The 14,701-nt window shown below is 45.6% G+C and overlaps 2 protein-coding genes across 2 annotated transcripts in view; both read right to left on the bottom strand.

Annotated features, from left to right (window-relative positions):
• Positions 1 to 14,701, bottom strand: part of CRY1 (cryptochrome circadian regulator 1) — a 510,254-nt gene that overhangs the window by 43,444 nt on the left and 452,109 nt on the right. The gene's annotated exons all lie outside the window — the stretch shown is intronic.
• Positions 1 to 14,701, bottom strand: part of PWP1 (PWP1 homolog, endonuclein) — a 41,994-nt gene that overhangs the window by 25,882 nt on the left and 1,411 nt on the right. Inside the window, exons 3-6 of the mRNA XM_074941224.1 lie at positions 11,773 to 11,960; positions 8,987 to 9,072; positions 2,257 to 2,353; positions 1,503 to 1,613 (exon numbers count right to left, since the gene is read on the bottom strand). Coding sequence (XP_074797325.1) covers positions 1,503 to 1,613; positions 2,257 to 2,353; positions 8,987 to 9,072; positions 11,773 to 11,960 — 482 coding nt within the window. The remainder of the gene's footprint in view (positions 1 to 1,502; positions 1,614 to 2,256; positions 2,354 to 8,986; positions 9,073 to 11,772; positions 11,961 to 14,701) is intronic.

Below are 14,701 nucleotides of genomic sequence, written 5' to 3'. Positions count from 1 at the left end.
ACCATGTAATATCCCTTCTCTAGCCATGGTCATCCCTGAGGCTTCAAAGGAAAAAGATTAAAAAAACCCCAATCTTCCAGAACACACTCGGGGCGAAAAATCCCTTCACAACCCTGCCATGAGCAGTGGCTGGCTGAAACCCTGAAGCATGAGCTTTAGGAACATAGGACATAAATCAGAAGTGAGCCCCAGGGCTGTTGAGCCCTGCTCCCTACCAACACAAGCAATCCTGTCATACAATTGTCCTCGGAGCCAACATTTTTATGCATGTACCCTCCCTTTAGTACAATTAATGATAAAAATGCAAAGAAAATTATGTACAGCCCCCCAAATTATAAAATATAATTTTTAGTGTGTTATTTTAAAATAAATTTGGTTGACTCTGTTGGCCATGTCTTCTCTGAACAAAACCAAACACATCTGCAAACAAGAAGTCTAAAGAAAAGTTTTCCTTTAGTCTGCCTAGTAGATTTGGTTTGCCTTTGGTATTAGTATTGGTGTTTTAGTTTAGTCATCTGGTATAATGACATTACTAAAAGAACCCTGCAGATACATACAGCTCTAAAAAAAAAAATTGTTCACTGTGATGGGGTGTACCCAGCCCTTTGTGGCCCCCTGCTGGAAGCACTGAGGTTCAACTACACCCTGCTCCAGAAAGGAGCAGTGAAGGTGCGTCCTCCAGGTCTCCCTAGAAAAGCCAGAAGGAAGCAGCCAATCAGAACCCAGCAGGCTCAGATAAAAGGAGATGCAGGACCATAGCAGGTCAGTTCCTGGCTGGGACCAGAGAGATGAGCAAGGGTGCTCCTCTCTGGAGAAAGGAGCTTGATGGGCTGCATTTACTGGACCTGGGAGAGAGAAAATCCCTGAGAACTTTAACTCTAAGGTAATAGGTGAAAGTAAAGGGACCAGGTAGGAAGAGCCCCAGGGAATGCAGCAGCAACTAAGTGAAGGAAGCAATATGTCACTGTTTATAGGACTCCTTGGCTGGAACCTGGAGTAGTGGGCAGGCCCAGGTTCCCCCGCTGGCAAAGGGGCCCTAAGCCCAAAAGGGGGACAAGGCTCCTTCAGAAGCCCGAACAGAGGGCCAGATTTAAAGGGCCCAGAAACCGGGCTGAAGACCCTGGTGAGAGGAGACAGTTTGGTGCACTATTTGCTACCCCAGAAGGGGTTCATTTTTCAACTGTGCGACTTGGCTGGAGGGCTGAGCCACTGAAGACCCATCTCGCAAGGTCGGCAACCTACAGGGGGTGCGATGAGCAGAGACAAAGATTGCAGTATCACACCCTGCCCCTAGGAGGTACTCAAGGGGTGAGCACCCCCTGTTACATTCACCACCATGTTTAATTTTTCCTCCCATGTCTTGGCTTTGCTTCTGTGTTAATATTGCTGCAGGAGATCATTATTCAGTCACAGCATTTTAAGTTAATTATGCAGTTCATATTCAAAAATTGCTATTGTTAGACAGCTATGATCTCTTTTGGCACCCTAAAGACATTTATTACCTGGAGATTCATCTGGATTAGGATCAAAGTTAAGCCACTCCACACTTAGAGGGTATGCAGGTAAGAGAATATCATGGTGTACATAAAATGAGTCCTCTTCATGATTATAAACTGAAAGAGAGAATTTGAAAAACACTTATGTCAGTGGAGAGAAAAATAAGCCACTCTACATAGTACATTCCCACAGTCAGATGGAGCAAATATTAATATTCCCAATGTAGAGATAATGTCTGGAAGCTAGATTTGTGATGCTGTCAGTTTCTAGCATAGAGCCACAGCCTCTCTATATAACGTTAGACACCACAGAACATTTACTTTAGGTGACAAATTCAACAGACCGAAGAATGATGTACTTATCTACATCAAGTACACACTGATTCAGTTTATGCCTTGCACACCTACATCATCTTCATTTGTATTCGTGAGACTATTTTAAAACATCTGGTATATAAGAGACACTTGTTGCTTACGTGTATTTATAAAATAAGAATGACAGAGTATTATTGATGGGCTGACGTTTCACTGTACAGGTTCTCAGTATATTTATACAGGTCAGGGTTCATTAGTGTTTGTTAAACAGTTATTTTACAGAGGTAAGAGCACAAGAAATGTAGTTGTGCCAGATGCCACCATCTAGTCAAAAGCCAGGATAAAAGAACAACAGAGGGAGCAGTCCTGCAAAGCCATAGGGATCAGACTGGATAAGCAGAGTATTTTCTAGGCCCGCTTTTATGACCAAATATTGTTTACTCACGGTGAACCTCTAGACTGCAGTGGTCCTTATCAACTCTTCCACAAATGATCAGATTGTCACTGGGCTTAATCAAAAAATCTTCCTGTTCATATTGCTCCTAAGGGCCAAGGGAGGGAGAAAACTTAAGGCGTTAAAAAAAATTTAAAATTTTCTGAAGCACAGAATATTAATTCTTACCACTAACTGAAAAAGGTCAGGTAGCCAAGCCCTTGAGGCCATCCTACAAGGTAAAGGGGAGAGGGGAAGTGTCACAGCAGTGAGACTAGACATCAAATGAGTTGAGGGAACGTTTATGTGGGCCTAGATGGATTCAATAGAGCGTGTCAGTATTGAAAATGAAATCACCTCCTGAGAAGTACCCCTAACACAATACAATCTGCTGCCCAAAATCTTTCCAGACCCTCACCCCCCAAAATCACCAGCTCTTCAGTTCCTATTCCCCCACACATTGGTATCATTCCTACCTGGCCTGCACACCCTGAACTTCTATATAGTTTAACAAGCCCTCTTTAAATTATTAGCCTACTCTAACTGCTTTTCCAGAATTTTGGAAACTACTCTGACTGGATTAAAGTGTACATTTGCTGTTATTTGTAACAATGACAGCTAAGAAATGTTCAGATATGTAATTTCTAAAGGGGCATGCCTACACAGAATACTCAGAAGAAAGTTAAATTGAATTAACTAAAGGTGTGAAATGAAAGCACATTAGTTAAATCCCTTTGGGATTCAGCTACAGAAAACTATGGCCACTTTACTTCTGAATGAGAGTATCCACACACGGGTTTAATGCCCTGTAATGTGTTTTTACTTCACACCTTTAATTAATTTGACTTAACTTTCTTGAGTGTCCCTGTGTAGAAAAGCCCCAAATCAGCATTGTTCCTTTCAGTGCTGTGTTAAAAAAATAAAGACATGCATATTTTCAAATTGAATGACTTCCCAAAATGTTGGGGTTACAACTAGTAAACTATGGAGAAAAATAAATTAACTGGCCAGCAATAAGAGTGATCAAACTGATCAGACACAACAACCTAAGTTCCCTCTGAGCTGCACGGCCACGCAGCTGCCTATTAAGCACCGCGCAGGCGCCCAGCGCTGCGGCGGAAAGAGATGTCCCCTCCCCGAGACCAGCCCTGCCGCAGCCGGGGGAGAGGAGCCTCTCCCCACCAGCCCAGGTGCTGCTGCGGGGAAGAGAGAGTTGGGGGGGGTTGTGGGGGGGTGGAAGATCCCTCTCTCCCCACCATAGCCCCGGAGAGCCCCACTGCACCCCAAACCTCTCATCCCCAGCCCCACCCTAGAGCCTACACCCCCAGCGGAGACCTCACCACCCTGCAACCCAACCCTCTTGGCCCAGCCCTAAACCCCTCATCCCCAACCCAGAGCCCGTACCCCCAGCCGGAGCTCTCCCCCCCCAGCCTCAACCCTCTGGTCCAGCCCTGGGCCCCTCATCCCCGGCCCCACTCCAGAGCCCGCACCCAGAGCCCTCACCCTCCACACCCCAACCCTGAGCCCCTTCCACACCCCAAACCCCTCATCCCCAGCCCCACCCCAGAGCCCTCACCCCCCCAGCACCCAATCCTTCTGCCCCAGCCCCAAGCCCCCTCCCATGCTCCGAACCCCTCAGGCCCACCCCGCCACATTAATTTTGTTATGTGCACCAATATGGAGGTTGTGTGTCACACATCACCTCTATATTGGTGCACATAACAAAAAATTCATTCCGCACATGGGTGGGAAAAATTAGAGGGAACACTGACAACAACTGGTAAAATTTTCAAAAGTGCCTACGTGACCTATTTTCAAATGTGAGTAAAGACCTGGTCTACAGTAGAAAGTTAGGTCAAAGTAAGTCGCCTTGTGTCAACCTATTTGTGTGTGCGTCTACACCTAAATTGAAAAGGAGTATTTCTGGCACCTTAGAGACTAACCAATTTATTTGAGCATAAGCTTTCATGAGCTACAGCTCACTTCATCGGATGCATACTGTGAGCTGTAGCTCACGAAAGCTTATTCTCAAATAAATTGGTTAGTCTCTAAGGTGCCACAAGTACTCCTTTTCTTTTTGCGAATACAGACTAACATGGCTGTTACTCTGAAACCTACACCTAAATTAGTCCCCACATGATGTAAGCACCCTGTTAAGGTGATGCAGTAGAACCACTTCTTTGGATGGCGTTGAGTGGCAAAGGTCGACACGGAGCAAGTGCAGATGCTGTGTGACCTATGTCAATCCTAACAGATCTCCAGCAGCTGTCTCACAATGCCAGACAATGACTGCTCTAGTCACAATTGTTAACTCCACTCTATAGGGGTCACAGAGACCAGAAGCCAACTCCCTCCTTAAAATACTGCACATTTTTTAAATGCCTTTTCCTGATTGCCGAGTTTACCACGAACACTTAGCAGTATCCCCTTGTCTGCAACTGACCAAGCCATCTGCATGCTCTAGACAAACACCTGTCAGAGTAGACAGCAAGTATTGGATCTCCTGGGCCTGTGTGAGAAGAGGCTGTGCAAGCACAGCTATGGACCAGCATAGAATCATGGACATCCATGAAAAGATCGCACATGGTTTTAGGTGAAGGGGTATGACAGAGATCAGTGGCAGTGCCTTGTGAAAACGAAGGAACTGCAGCAGACATACCACAAGGAGGGGGAGGCTAACAATCAATATGGTGCTGAGCTACAGACCTGCAGCTTTTACAAGCTGCATTCCATACTTTGTAGACCCCCCACTGGCACCATACAGACCAAGGCAGAGAACCCTGCTGTGAACAGAGAGAAGGACATGGAGGGGCAGGAGGGGAGTCCAGCTGGTCATGCCAACCAAGGATGGATGAGCCCGATGATACCAGTCAGCTCTGTGTTCTTGGGGAACCAGGGCACAGTATCCAGCCTGTTTGACTCTTGAAGGACACCCCCCACCCCCACCCAAGCCTTTGCTTGAACCAAAACTGAACAGAGAAAAGACTTGCAGAGTGCAGTAAAAGGCGGTGGGAGACACACCTAGACCCCTCCTGACAAGGGTGATAGGATTATGGCAACTCCCCTAGCCTCATCTGCATCAAAGATGGTACAGGGAGGCATCTCCATTAGCATACAGAATGGAGAAAGGAGATTCCAAGGCAAGAACTGCACTGAACTCTGCAACCAGAGAAGCAGAGAAACACTGCATCCTGGGGGATCTCGGCTCCAGATGTTAATGAACCTACACCCGCACACACCCAGCTCAGCAGTTATCAGACCAATTCTAGTAATAAATCTTTGATCGATATCCAAAATACTGAAGCAGCCTAATTGCACTGTGAGCTCCCTGAAGGAGCATCACCCATAGCTAGGAGTGATCAGCCCTTATTGTCTAGCCTAAAGAAAACCCTTGAGTCATCAGTTTACCCATAAACAAATCTAGTGTTTTCCCTTGAACCATTCTTGTTTCCCTACAAGAAACCCCTACCCACGCTCAAGTATGTTCTGATGCATGGAGCCAAACTCTACATCAGTTCCACTGGAATTATATCTTCTCCTGACTGATTGTGCTGGGGGTTCTGCCTGTCTCCAGCACTCAGGACCCTGAGCTACCACCATCACCTGAGAACCACGACCAGTTCAAGCTTCATGGATTGGTGAGATCCCTCTCTCTCTGTTTTCTTTTCTACCTCAGGTATAACTTTCTAACCCTGACTTGTTTGATCAGGTGTAATTTTCTATATATGACTTTTGTAACCTTTAATAATGTAACTGTTATGTTGGTTTAGGCTCTCCTTGTGTAGTTATCACTATTATTCAATAAACAACGTTTATGGTTAAGCTGGTTGCTTCTCTCTCTCTCTCTCTCTCTCTGAACTTTACTCTTCTGCTTTTAGCTTCCCCATTTACCCTGCAGCAACGCTTTTCTTACCTAAGGTAAAGATCCCTGTAGCGCCCAAAAATACTGTGGGGTTTGCTCATCAAGTGGGTTACTACCAGTACAATTGTAACGTGAAAGTGGGGACAGGGACGTGCTCAACCTGTGACATATGAGGGTGGCAGCTTGGAAGTGCTGTTCAACCCAGCCTGCTCAGACGTGCTCTGTTAATGTGTGTGTGTTCATCTGATTCTGGGGCTGGAGGAACCCAGCCCTGGGGAACCTAGGTCCTGCAAGATAGTTCCATTGGGACGGGACTTGCAGAAGGGAGGAGTAGAGCTTCATATGAAAACACAAGTGACACAAGTGGTACATTAATAGAATTACAGACGCACGCCCCCCCCGCCCCCAGAAGAGTAACCCTAATAAATGAGCGTACCCCAAAGTAACGGGCAAAGCTGGTAACACCGATGAAGGAGAAGGAACCTTGCTTAAGTGCGTTCATGCATTTTTCTTTAGTGTTTAAATGTAAACATGACACCCGTCCCATCCCCAAGTTAACAAGAAATAGGTTTAGACTTTTCATTGTTTTACTCATACAAGTATAGGTAGCAGTAAAACAGAAGTAGAGTTGCTATCAGCTTTTCATTCCCTTGTAGGATTTGGTATGGGGAGGGCATGCAGAGCAGGCTGTTTGTCTACAGGGATGTCCCTTGTATCCGCCCGAGAAATCTCAATGAAATTTTTATGGAGGTCCTCTGCAATCCACTTCTGAAGGTTTCTAGAGCAGCAGCCTTATTTCTTCCTCTGCGGTTGGACACTTTCCCATGCCATTCTGTGATGAGCTCGCCTGGCACCATTGCAGTCAACAAGCTAGTGGCAGGCAGCTTCAGAATGCCAGCAGCAGCTGTATTCTGTGCCTTTGTTACCTTCAGGAGTGAGATATCTGCTAAAATCAACACTGCCTGGAGAAAACAGTACCAATCTTCAGTGCCATTGCCCTATACTCATGGAAATAAGGACCAAAATATTGTTTCATACAACCAAAAAATCTTAATTCCCTTCTCCTTTCCCATCCTCGCTCCTGGCAGGCCATACACACTATGGCTCGGGCTGAAGAGCAGTGCTGTGCAGAGGCACTCCAAAGCTGAAGTGTCAATAAGCATGTCTTATTAAAAAGATTTATGAAAATAAGGGAAGGAAGTTTTGAAACTTATCCGTCACTTTCCACTGTGGCTATAAATCCAATAATACAGCTGTCTGTTTTATTGGCAGCTGCTGCTGTTGCGGCCTTGAAGGGTGCCCCCTCTACATCCCTGGAATGCCTGACTCTGAAGAGGAGAAAAAAAGAGCACTAGGGAAGATATCTAGTACACAGCAGGCAGCTATAACCATTGAGATGATTTTCTCACTGAGATCCAGTCTTGTGAGTAAACACTGCCAGCATCCCTTCAATCTACCGCAAGCACAGTCAATTGTCATTCTGCACCTGATGAGGTGGTAGTTGAATCTTTCCTCGGTGCTGTGGAGTTAGCCAGTGTATGGCCTCATAAGCCAGAAAGAAAGAGGTAGGCCTGGTCCCTCAGGATCCCTACAGTATCCAATATCACCAGTGATAATCCACCTGTTGGAAAAGAATATTCCTGCTTGCAGCTTTCTGAACAGTCCTGTGTTCTTAAAGATACGAGCCTCATGCACATTCCCTGACCAGTCCACATTGATATGGTGAAGCATCCTATTGCCCCACTGCAATTAGAGAACTCCATTACTGCAGATCTATCCACAATGTAGTGCACATTGACAAGAATCACAGTCCTGACAATTAATAATCCTACACACTTCACAGAATATCTTGCATGACAATGGCCCCTACCATGGATTTTCCAATTCCAAAATGATTTCACACTGACTGGTAGCAATCTGGCATTGCAAGCTTCAAGAGTGTGATCACCACTTGCTTCTCAACTATCAGTGCAGCTCTCATTTTGGTGTCCATGTGCTGGAGGGCTGGGCTGAGCATGGTATGCCAATCCAGGAATGCCACCTTTCATATCCAAAATTCTGCAGACACTGCTCGTCATCCCAAACCTGCATTATGATGTCATCCCATCAGTCAGTGCTTGTTTCCTAGGCCCAGAAGTGGGGCTCCGGGGTCTGCAGCTGCTCCGTGAACACCATGAACAACTCTGAGTTGTTTTTTGCTATGTCCTTAACAATATGTCCTCAAAGAAAAAGTCACATCCCCCATCACTATGGTTCTTCCTATGGGTCTGCAAATACTGGAGGATCATTCATTCTGTATTTGCAATGTTCATGAGACCAGTGCAGAGCTGTGCAGGCTTATTGCTTCTGTCAAGAGACGACAGACAGCAAAAAGTGCTATGCAGGTTTGTGGTATTTTTGAAAAGGTGCAAAAATTATGACATATGGATGAGGGAAGCTGCATATTGGCATAAAGCCATTCAAGTTATTATATTGCTTGTATGCATGACCCCTAGTTCCCAAAGACCCCTGGGCAAGTCATTTTATCTCACTACATACTGCAAAAACTTCCCAGAAGGCATTGTGTCGGACAGCAGCACATTAGGATTGCAAAGCATGGTGCACCACGCTTTGCATCAACACAAGCACTCCTGTTGAGTATGCTCTGCGCTGATGCAAGCAGCCAAGTATACACGCACACAAGCAATATAATTTGGGGGGCTTCATGACAATTTAATTTGTGTCAACCAACGTCTGTAATGTAGGCATGGCCTTAGGCATCTAGGAGCCTAAGTCCCATATCCACTTTTGAAAACTGTATGTAATATTTAGTTTATGCTATTTAAGATGCCTAAACCTTGAAAGACCGCACAAGATTTAAAAAAAAAAACAAAAACTTACAGTATCTTTAATAGTGACGTAAGGATCACGTTCGTTACTCCCATATACCGTAAGACTGGCTAAGGTGTCTCCAAGGCTCACAGCATCTATAATGAAAATTTCAGTATATCACAATTAACAATTATGGGTGTGATGTTGTTGACGTAATCTGGGACCGTATAGATCATTGTTGCAACCAAGGTCCAGTAGTGGCACCAAATCTTGTATAAAGGGAGTCAAGTAAGGTGTCTAAGACAAGATTATGGTTTGCTGGTTATGATTATGATGTCTATATGTGTGTATCATTTTTGTAGTTAAAGTTATGAATCTGGCTCCATGCTGTCTGTATTTCAAACTTATGCTATGCTTCTGGGTGACACCCCAGAGAAGTTGGTGTCAGCTCTGCCTAGCCTGCTTGATGGCTCGTGTAGCTGATGGTCCTTAATAACTGACCCATTGAGGGAAGGCAGATACGCCTTGTGACTCAGCAAAGTATGCAGGGACTTGCCCATGTGACTCCAAACTCCATTTTGCTGTAATTTTCCACAGTAAGAACAAAGAGGTGTTCTTACACCTGGAAAAGAGTATAAAAGGCTGATGCCTCATCTCCATCTGGTCTTCAATCCTGCTTCTTACCTCTGGAGGAACTTTGCTACACTGAAGCTTTGAACAAAGGACTGATGACCCATCCCAGCTGTGGATGTACTCCAGAGACTTGATTTGAACCTGCAGTTTATCCCATCACTGCTACAAGCCTGAACTAATAACTTTGCCATGACTGTGTGTAATAGATTCCATTTAACCAATTCTAGCTCTCATTTATCTTTTTCCTTTTATGAATAAACCTTTAGATTTTAGATTCTAAAGGATTGGCAACAGCGTGATTTGAGGGTCAGATCTGATTTGTATATTGACCTGGGTCTGGGGCTTGGTCCTTTGGGATCGAGAGAGCCTTTTTTCTTTTACTGGGGTATTGGTTTTCATAAGCATTTGTCCCCATAACGAGTGGCACTGGTGGTCATACTGGGAAACTGGAGTGTCTAAGGGAATTACTTGTGTGACTTGTGGTTAGCCAATGGGGTAAAACCAAAGTCCTCTCTGGCTGGCTGGTTTGGTTTGCCTTAGAGGTGGAAAAACCCCAGCCTTGGACTGTAACTGCCCTGCTTTAAGCAATTCGTCCTGAATTGGCACTCTCAGTTGGGTCCCATGAGAACCAGCATCGTTACAATGGGGCACTAATTATAAAAAAAAAAATCAAATTAAAAAACTGCACAGTAGTGAACTTTTGGCAAGTGACTGTGGAGAAGGAGAATTTATATTACACATGCATGTAAATATTTCTTCTTCTGGGTGTATTTTATATATAGAAAAATAAAAGGACAGCCCAGTTAGTGGCAGCCACTTTCCTTCTCAAGCCAATAAAGCAACAAAAATATTTGGACCAAACATACCATTTATTAAAGCACAACAGTGGCTTTTTTCAGAGGAAGGAAAGATTTTTTTTTTTTCCTTTTTTAAATGAATAAATCAGGGGTGGCCAACCTGTGGCTCCGGAGCCACATGCGGCTCTTCAGAAGTTAATATGCAGCTCCTTGTATAGGCACCGACTCCAGGGCTGGAGCTACAGGTGCCAACTTTCCACTGTGCCGGGGGGACGGGGTGCTCACTACTCAGCCCCTGGCTCTGCCACAGGCCCCCTCCCCATAGCCTGCCATGCCCTCGCTCCTCCCCCCCCAGAGCCTCCTGCATGCCGCGAAACAGCTCATCGGGCGGTGCAGGGAAGGAGGTGCTGATCGGCAGGCCTGCCAGTGGGTGGGAGGCGCTGGAAGCGGGGGAGGGTGGCGGGGTGTTTGCATGTGTCTGAGGACATATTACTGTGGCTCTTTAGCAATGTACATTGGTAAATTCTGGCTCCTTCTCAGGCATAGGTTGGCCACCCCTGGAATAAATGGAGTTGTGATCACTGAATATATGAGACAACACAACCCTTTTTTCCACGCTTGTGATAGAGCTATCAGACTAGGAACTCCTGCACTTGTAGCTATAATGAAGCATTTCTTTCAATATAAGAGCAGGACATTGTTTCAAAAACTTAAGAATGAATTGAGAGAGAAGTACAGGTTCCAAACCTAAGCAACAGGAACTCCCTGATAAACCTGTATTGTTGGTAGAAACATGCTCAAAGACGGTGCAGCTGCTCTGCACCGGAACTGCAGTAAGGGGAGCTGCTGTTCCAAATCAGGGTATGTCTACATAGCCTGCAGCAGCCAGCTTCTCAGCCTGGGTCAACAAATTTGGGGCTCACACTAACACTCTAAAAATAGTTGTATAGAGAGCGCTTTGAAGTTGTGGCTTGGGCTCTGAAACCCACCCCGCTCCCTAGGCATCAGAGCCAGAGCCACAATTTCAAAGCACTGTCTACACAGCTATTTTTACAGCAATAGCATGAACCTTGCCAGACTGAGCCTGTTGACCCAGACTGGGAGGCTTGCTGCCATGGGCTGTGTAGATATATCCTAAGAGAGCTACCGCCTTACCAACACAGCTCTCTGCCTTGTTCCCTTCCCGCATGGACAGGGCCAATAGCTCCAGCTACTCCATTCCTTAGCTCCACTAAGCTTTCTCCAAACTTGTACTTGAATCTGGGCAAATGGGCCTTTCAAACCTCGAATTTCAAGGCACTCGTTGAGGAAACCTGTAAAGCTATATAACAGTTTCACGATAAGTGCATTAACCCAACTTAAAAGAGAAACCCATGGTTCTTCATTGACACTGCACTTTTAATAGGAGAAATAGATTGACATTACCTGTATTCTCCTCTTCATCATATTTATCCAAACCATACTCTGCCAGCTCATCATCATTCAGCTTTTCAGTGTCTTCTTCCTGGTCCCCATCTTCTTGAGGAGGCTCAGCTGTCTCACCACTAGCAACATCCATGCTGTCTTCTGCAGCCTGTCCATGTTCTTCTTCATCACTACCATCTGCTTCTTCTCTGTATAAGGAAAAAACACTCACTGAATTATCAGTGTGAGAGTGGGTTAAGAGTTTGGAACATTTTCACTAAATTGCTCTGAGGACTGGCACTGGAATATTAACTTACCTGCTCACATGATTTCAACTATTGTTTCTATACCAATGACTCTCAAATCTATTTTTCCACTCCTTTCCTGTCTCTTCCTAGCCAGACCTGCATTTCAGCCTACCAATGACATTTTCTCTAGTATGTCTTCCTGGCAGAATACGACTTAATTTTAAATGGCTAAAACTGAGTGTCCTAACCCCTCTTCATTTACCCTTTCCATTACTGTGACAACACTATCATCCTCCCCCTTACACATAGGTGTGTTTGATCTTTGATTCCTCTTTTTTGTTCTCCACACAACCCCAGACTATATCCAAATCTTGCTCTTTCTTCCACCACATTTGAAGATCTGATCTTCCCTCTATATCCCATAAGCTGAAATTCTCATTTATGCCTTCATTATAGCCTGTTTTCTTTACAGTAACCTCTCCGGTATCCCCAACAACAAAATCACATCCCCTGATTCATTCACCCAAAATGGAGCTGCTAAAAATGTCTTCCTACCTGATATGACCACCCCCACCCACTCTTTGAAAGACTCCAGTGGCTCCAACAATTCTTTTTGCTTCTGTCCAAAAGAAGCACATGCTTCATTAGTTAAGTATCTGTAGCAGACTTATCTGCTTCACACCACATTTGCTACAGGAAAAAAAACCTATCCCAAATACCCTAAACTTTCACAAAGCTTCCTTCCCCAAGGCAATGATTCAGATTCTGCCAACATATACAATGCAGAGGTCTGAACAGGAGCAGGTTGAACAATATAACAATTCTTGAATTTTTATTTTTAATACAACACTCTGCAGGAGGACACCCAACTGCTAACACTGGACAGAACTCCATGAAAGACTGCTCCCAAGTGGGCATATTTACTATGCCTGCATTCAAAACTCCCACTGACACCACGGCACAAAGATCAAGGGTGTCTATAATAGAACTGTTTCAGAGTAGCAACTGTGTTAGTCTGTATTCACAAAAAAGAACAGGAGTACTTGTGGCACCTTAGAGACTAACAAATGTATTTGAGCATAAGCTTTCGTGAGCTACAGCTCACTTCATCGGATCTAATATCTAATCTATATCTAATGCAAAGGTCTTTCAGTTTTGAAAGAGCTTGCTGAAGAGCTGTTTTTGTCACTTGTTTTATAAAAAAAACACTTGCCCTTCATATGACATTTATCCCATAACAAGAGTAAAAATTGGTAGCAGGATCATTACATATTCTAAATTTAAATCTGACTTGTGATCTTTGTACAGAAATAAAATGACTGGAGTTCTAATGAATTCTACAAAGTACATTTTTAGTTGTTAGATGTGATTCTCTAAGCTTCCACACTGAATTTTAACAAAATGCATAATTATCAACAAAAGGCTCCTCAAATCTTGCATTGCATACTTTTCAAATGGGGATGGGGGAGAGAATCCATAAGAGAAAGTTGCATGCAGTTTACATTTATATGTGCAAAGCTACTGGTAACAGCAGTAGAATTATAAAGTCAAAGGGGGGTGGGGGGGGGAAGCAACTCTTAAAGGTTACACTTCTAAAAGACCAGAAATTCAGAAATAACATTTGTGATTTTTAGGGACAGCCATTAGAACTTATAAGTATGGTAATTGCTTAATATTTTGAAAGCTCTCTTGGTAAAGAAAAGGGTAGACTTTTAAAAAATGAAAGCTGAGATCAGGTGGAGGGGAGCTGACAATATTCACCAGAATGCACATGGAATTCATGGTACTCAGGCCCCGCAATCAGATCTGTCCTGGCAGACCACTGCACCAATGCAGAGCCCCAGTGGCATTGGGGACCAGAAGATCATTTCTAACAAATAAACACTGTTACCTTCCACCTAGGTAAAATGAGTGGTGTGCCGTGGTGTCAGTGGGAGTTTTGAATGCAGGCATAGTAAATATGCCCACTTGGGAGCAGTCTTTCATGGAGTTCTGTCTCAGTGAATGTATGTAGCAGGGGTGGGCAAACTTTTTGGCCTGAGGCCCACACTGGGGTTGCGAAACGGTATGGAGGGCCAGGTAGGGAAGGCTGTGCCCCCCAGACAGCCTGGCCCCTGCCCTCTATCCACCCCCACCCACTTCCTGCCCCCTGACTGCCCCCCTCAGACCCTTGGACCCATCCAACCCCGGACCCCCCGCTCACTGTCCCCTGACTGCCCCCTCCCGGGACCCCCTGCACCTAACCGCCCCCCCAGAACCCCATCCCCATCCAACTCCCCCCGTTCCCTGACTGCCCCGACCCCTATCCACAACCCCATGCCCTGACAGGTCCCCCGGGACCCCACCCGCTATCCAACCCCCCGCTCCCTGTCCCTGGACTGCCCCGACCCCTATCCACACGCCCACCCCCTGACAGGCCCCCCAGGACTCCCACCCCCATCCAACCCCCCCGCTCCCTGTCCCCTATACACACCCCCACCCCCTGACAGGCCCCCCAGGACTCCCACCCCCTATCCAACCCCCCCTGTTCCCCGCCACCTGCTCCCTGTCCCCTGACTGCCCCCCAGAACTCCCTACTCAACCCCCACTGTTGTCGCTGCTGCCCCCTTACCATGCCACTCAGAGCGGCAGGAGATCGTAGCCCCGCTGCTCGCGCGGTGGCGTAACTGCGGAGGAAGGGGAAACAGTGGGGGAGGGGCCAG

This window comes from Natator depressus, chromosome 1, assembly GCF_965152275.1.
Source record: "Natator depressus isolate rNatDep1 chromosome 1, rNatDep2.hap1, whole genome shotgun sequence".
Classification (NCBI taxonomy): Eukaryota; Metazoa; Chordata; order Testudines; family Cheloniidae; genus Natator; species Natator depressus.
This window is presented reverse-complemented; position numbering and strand designations above follow the sequence as displayed.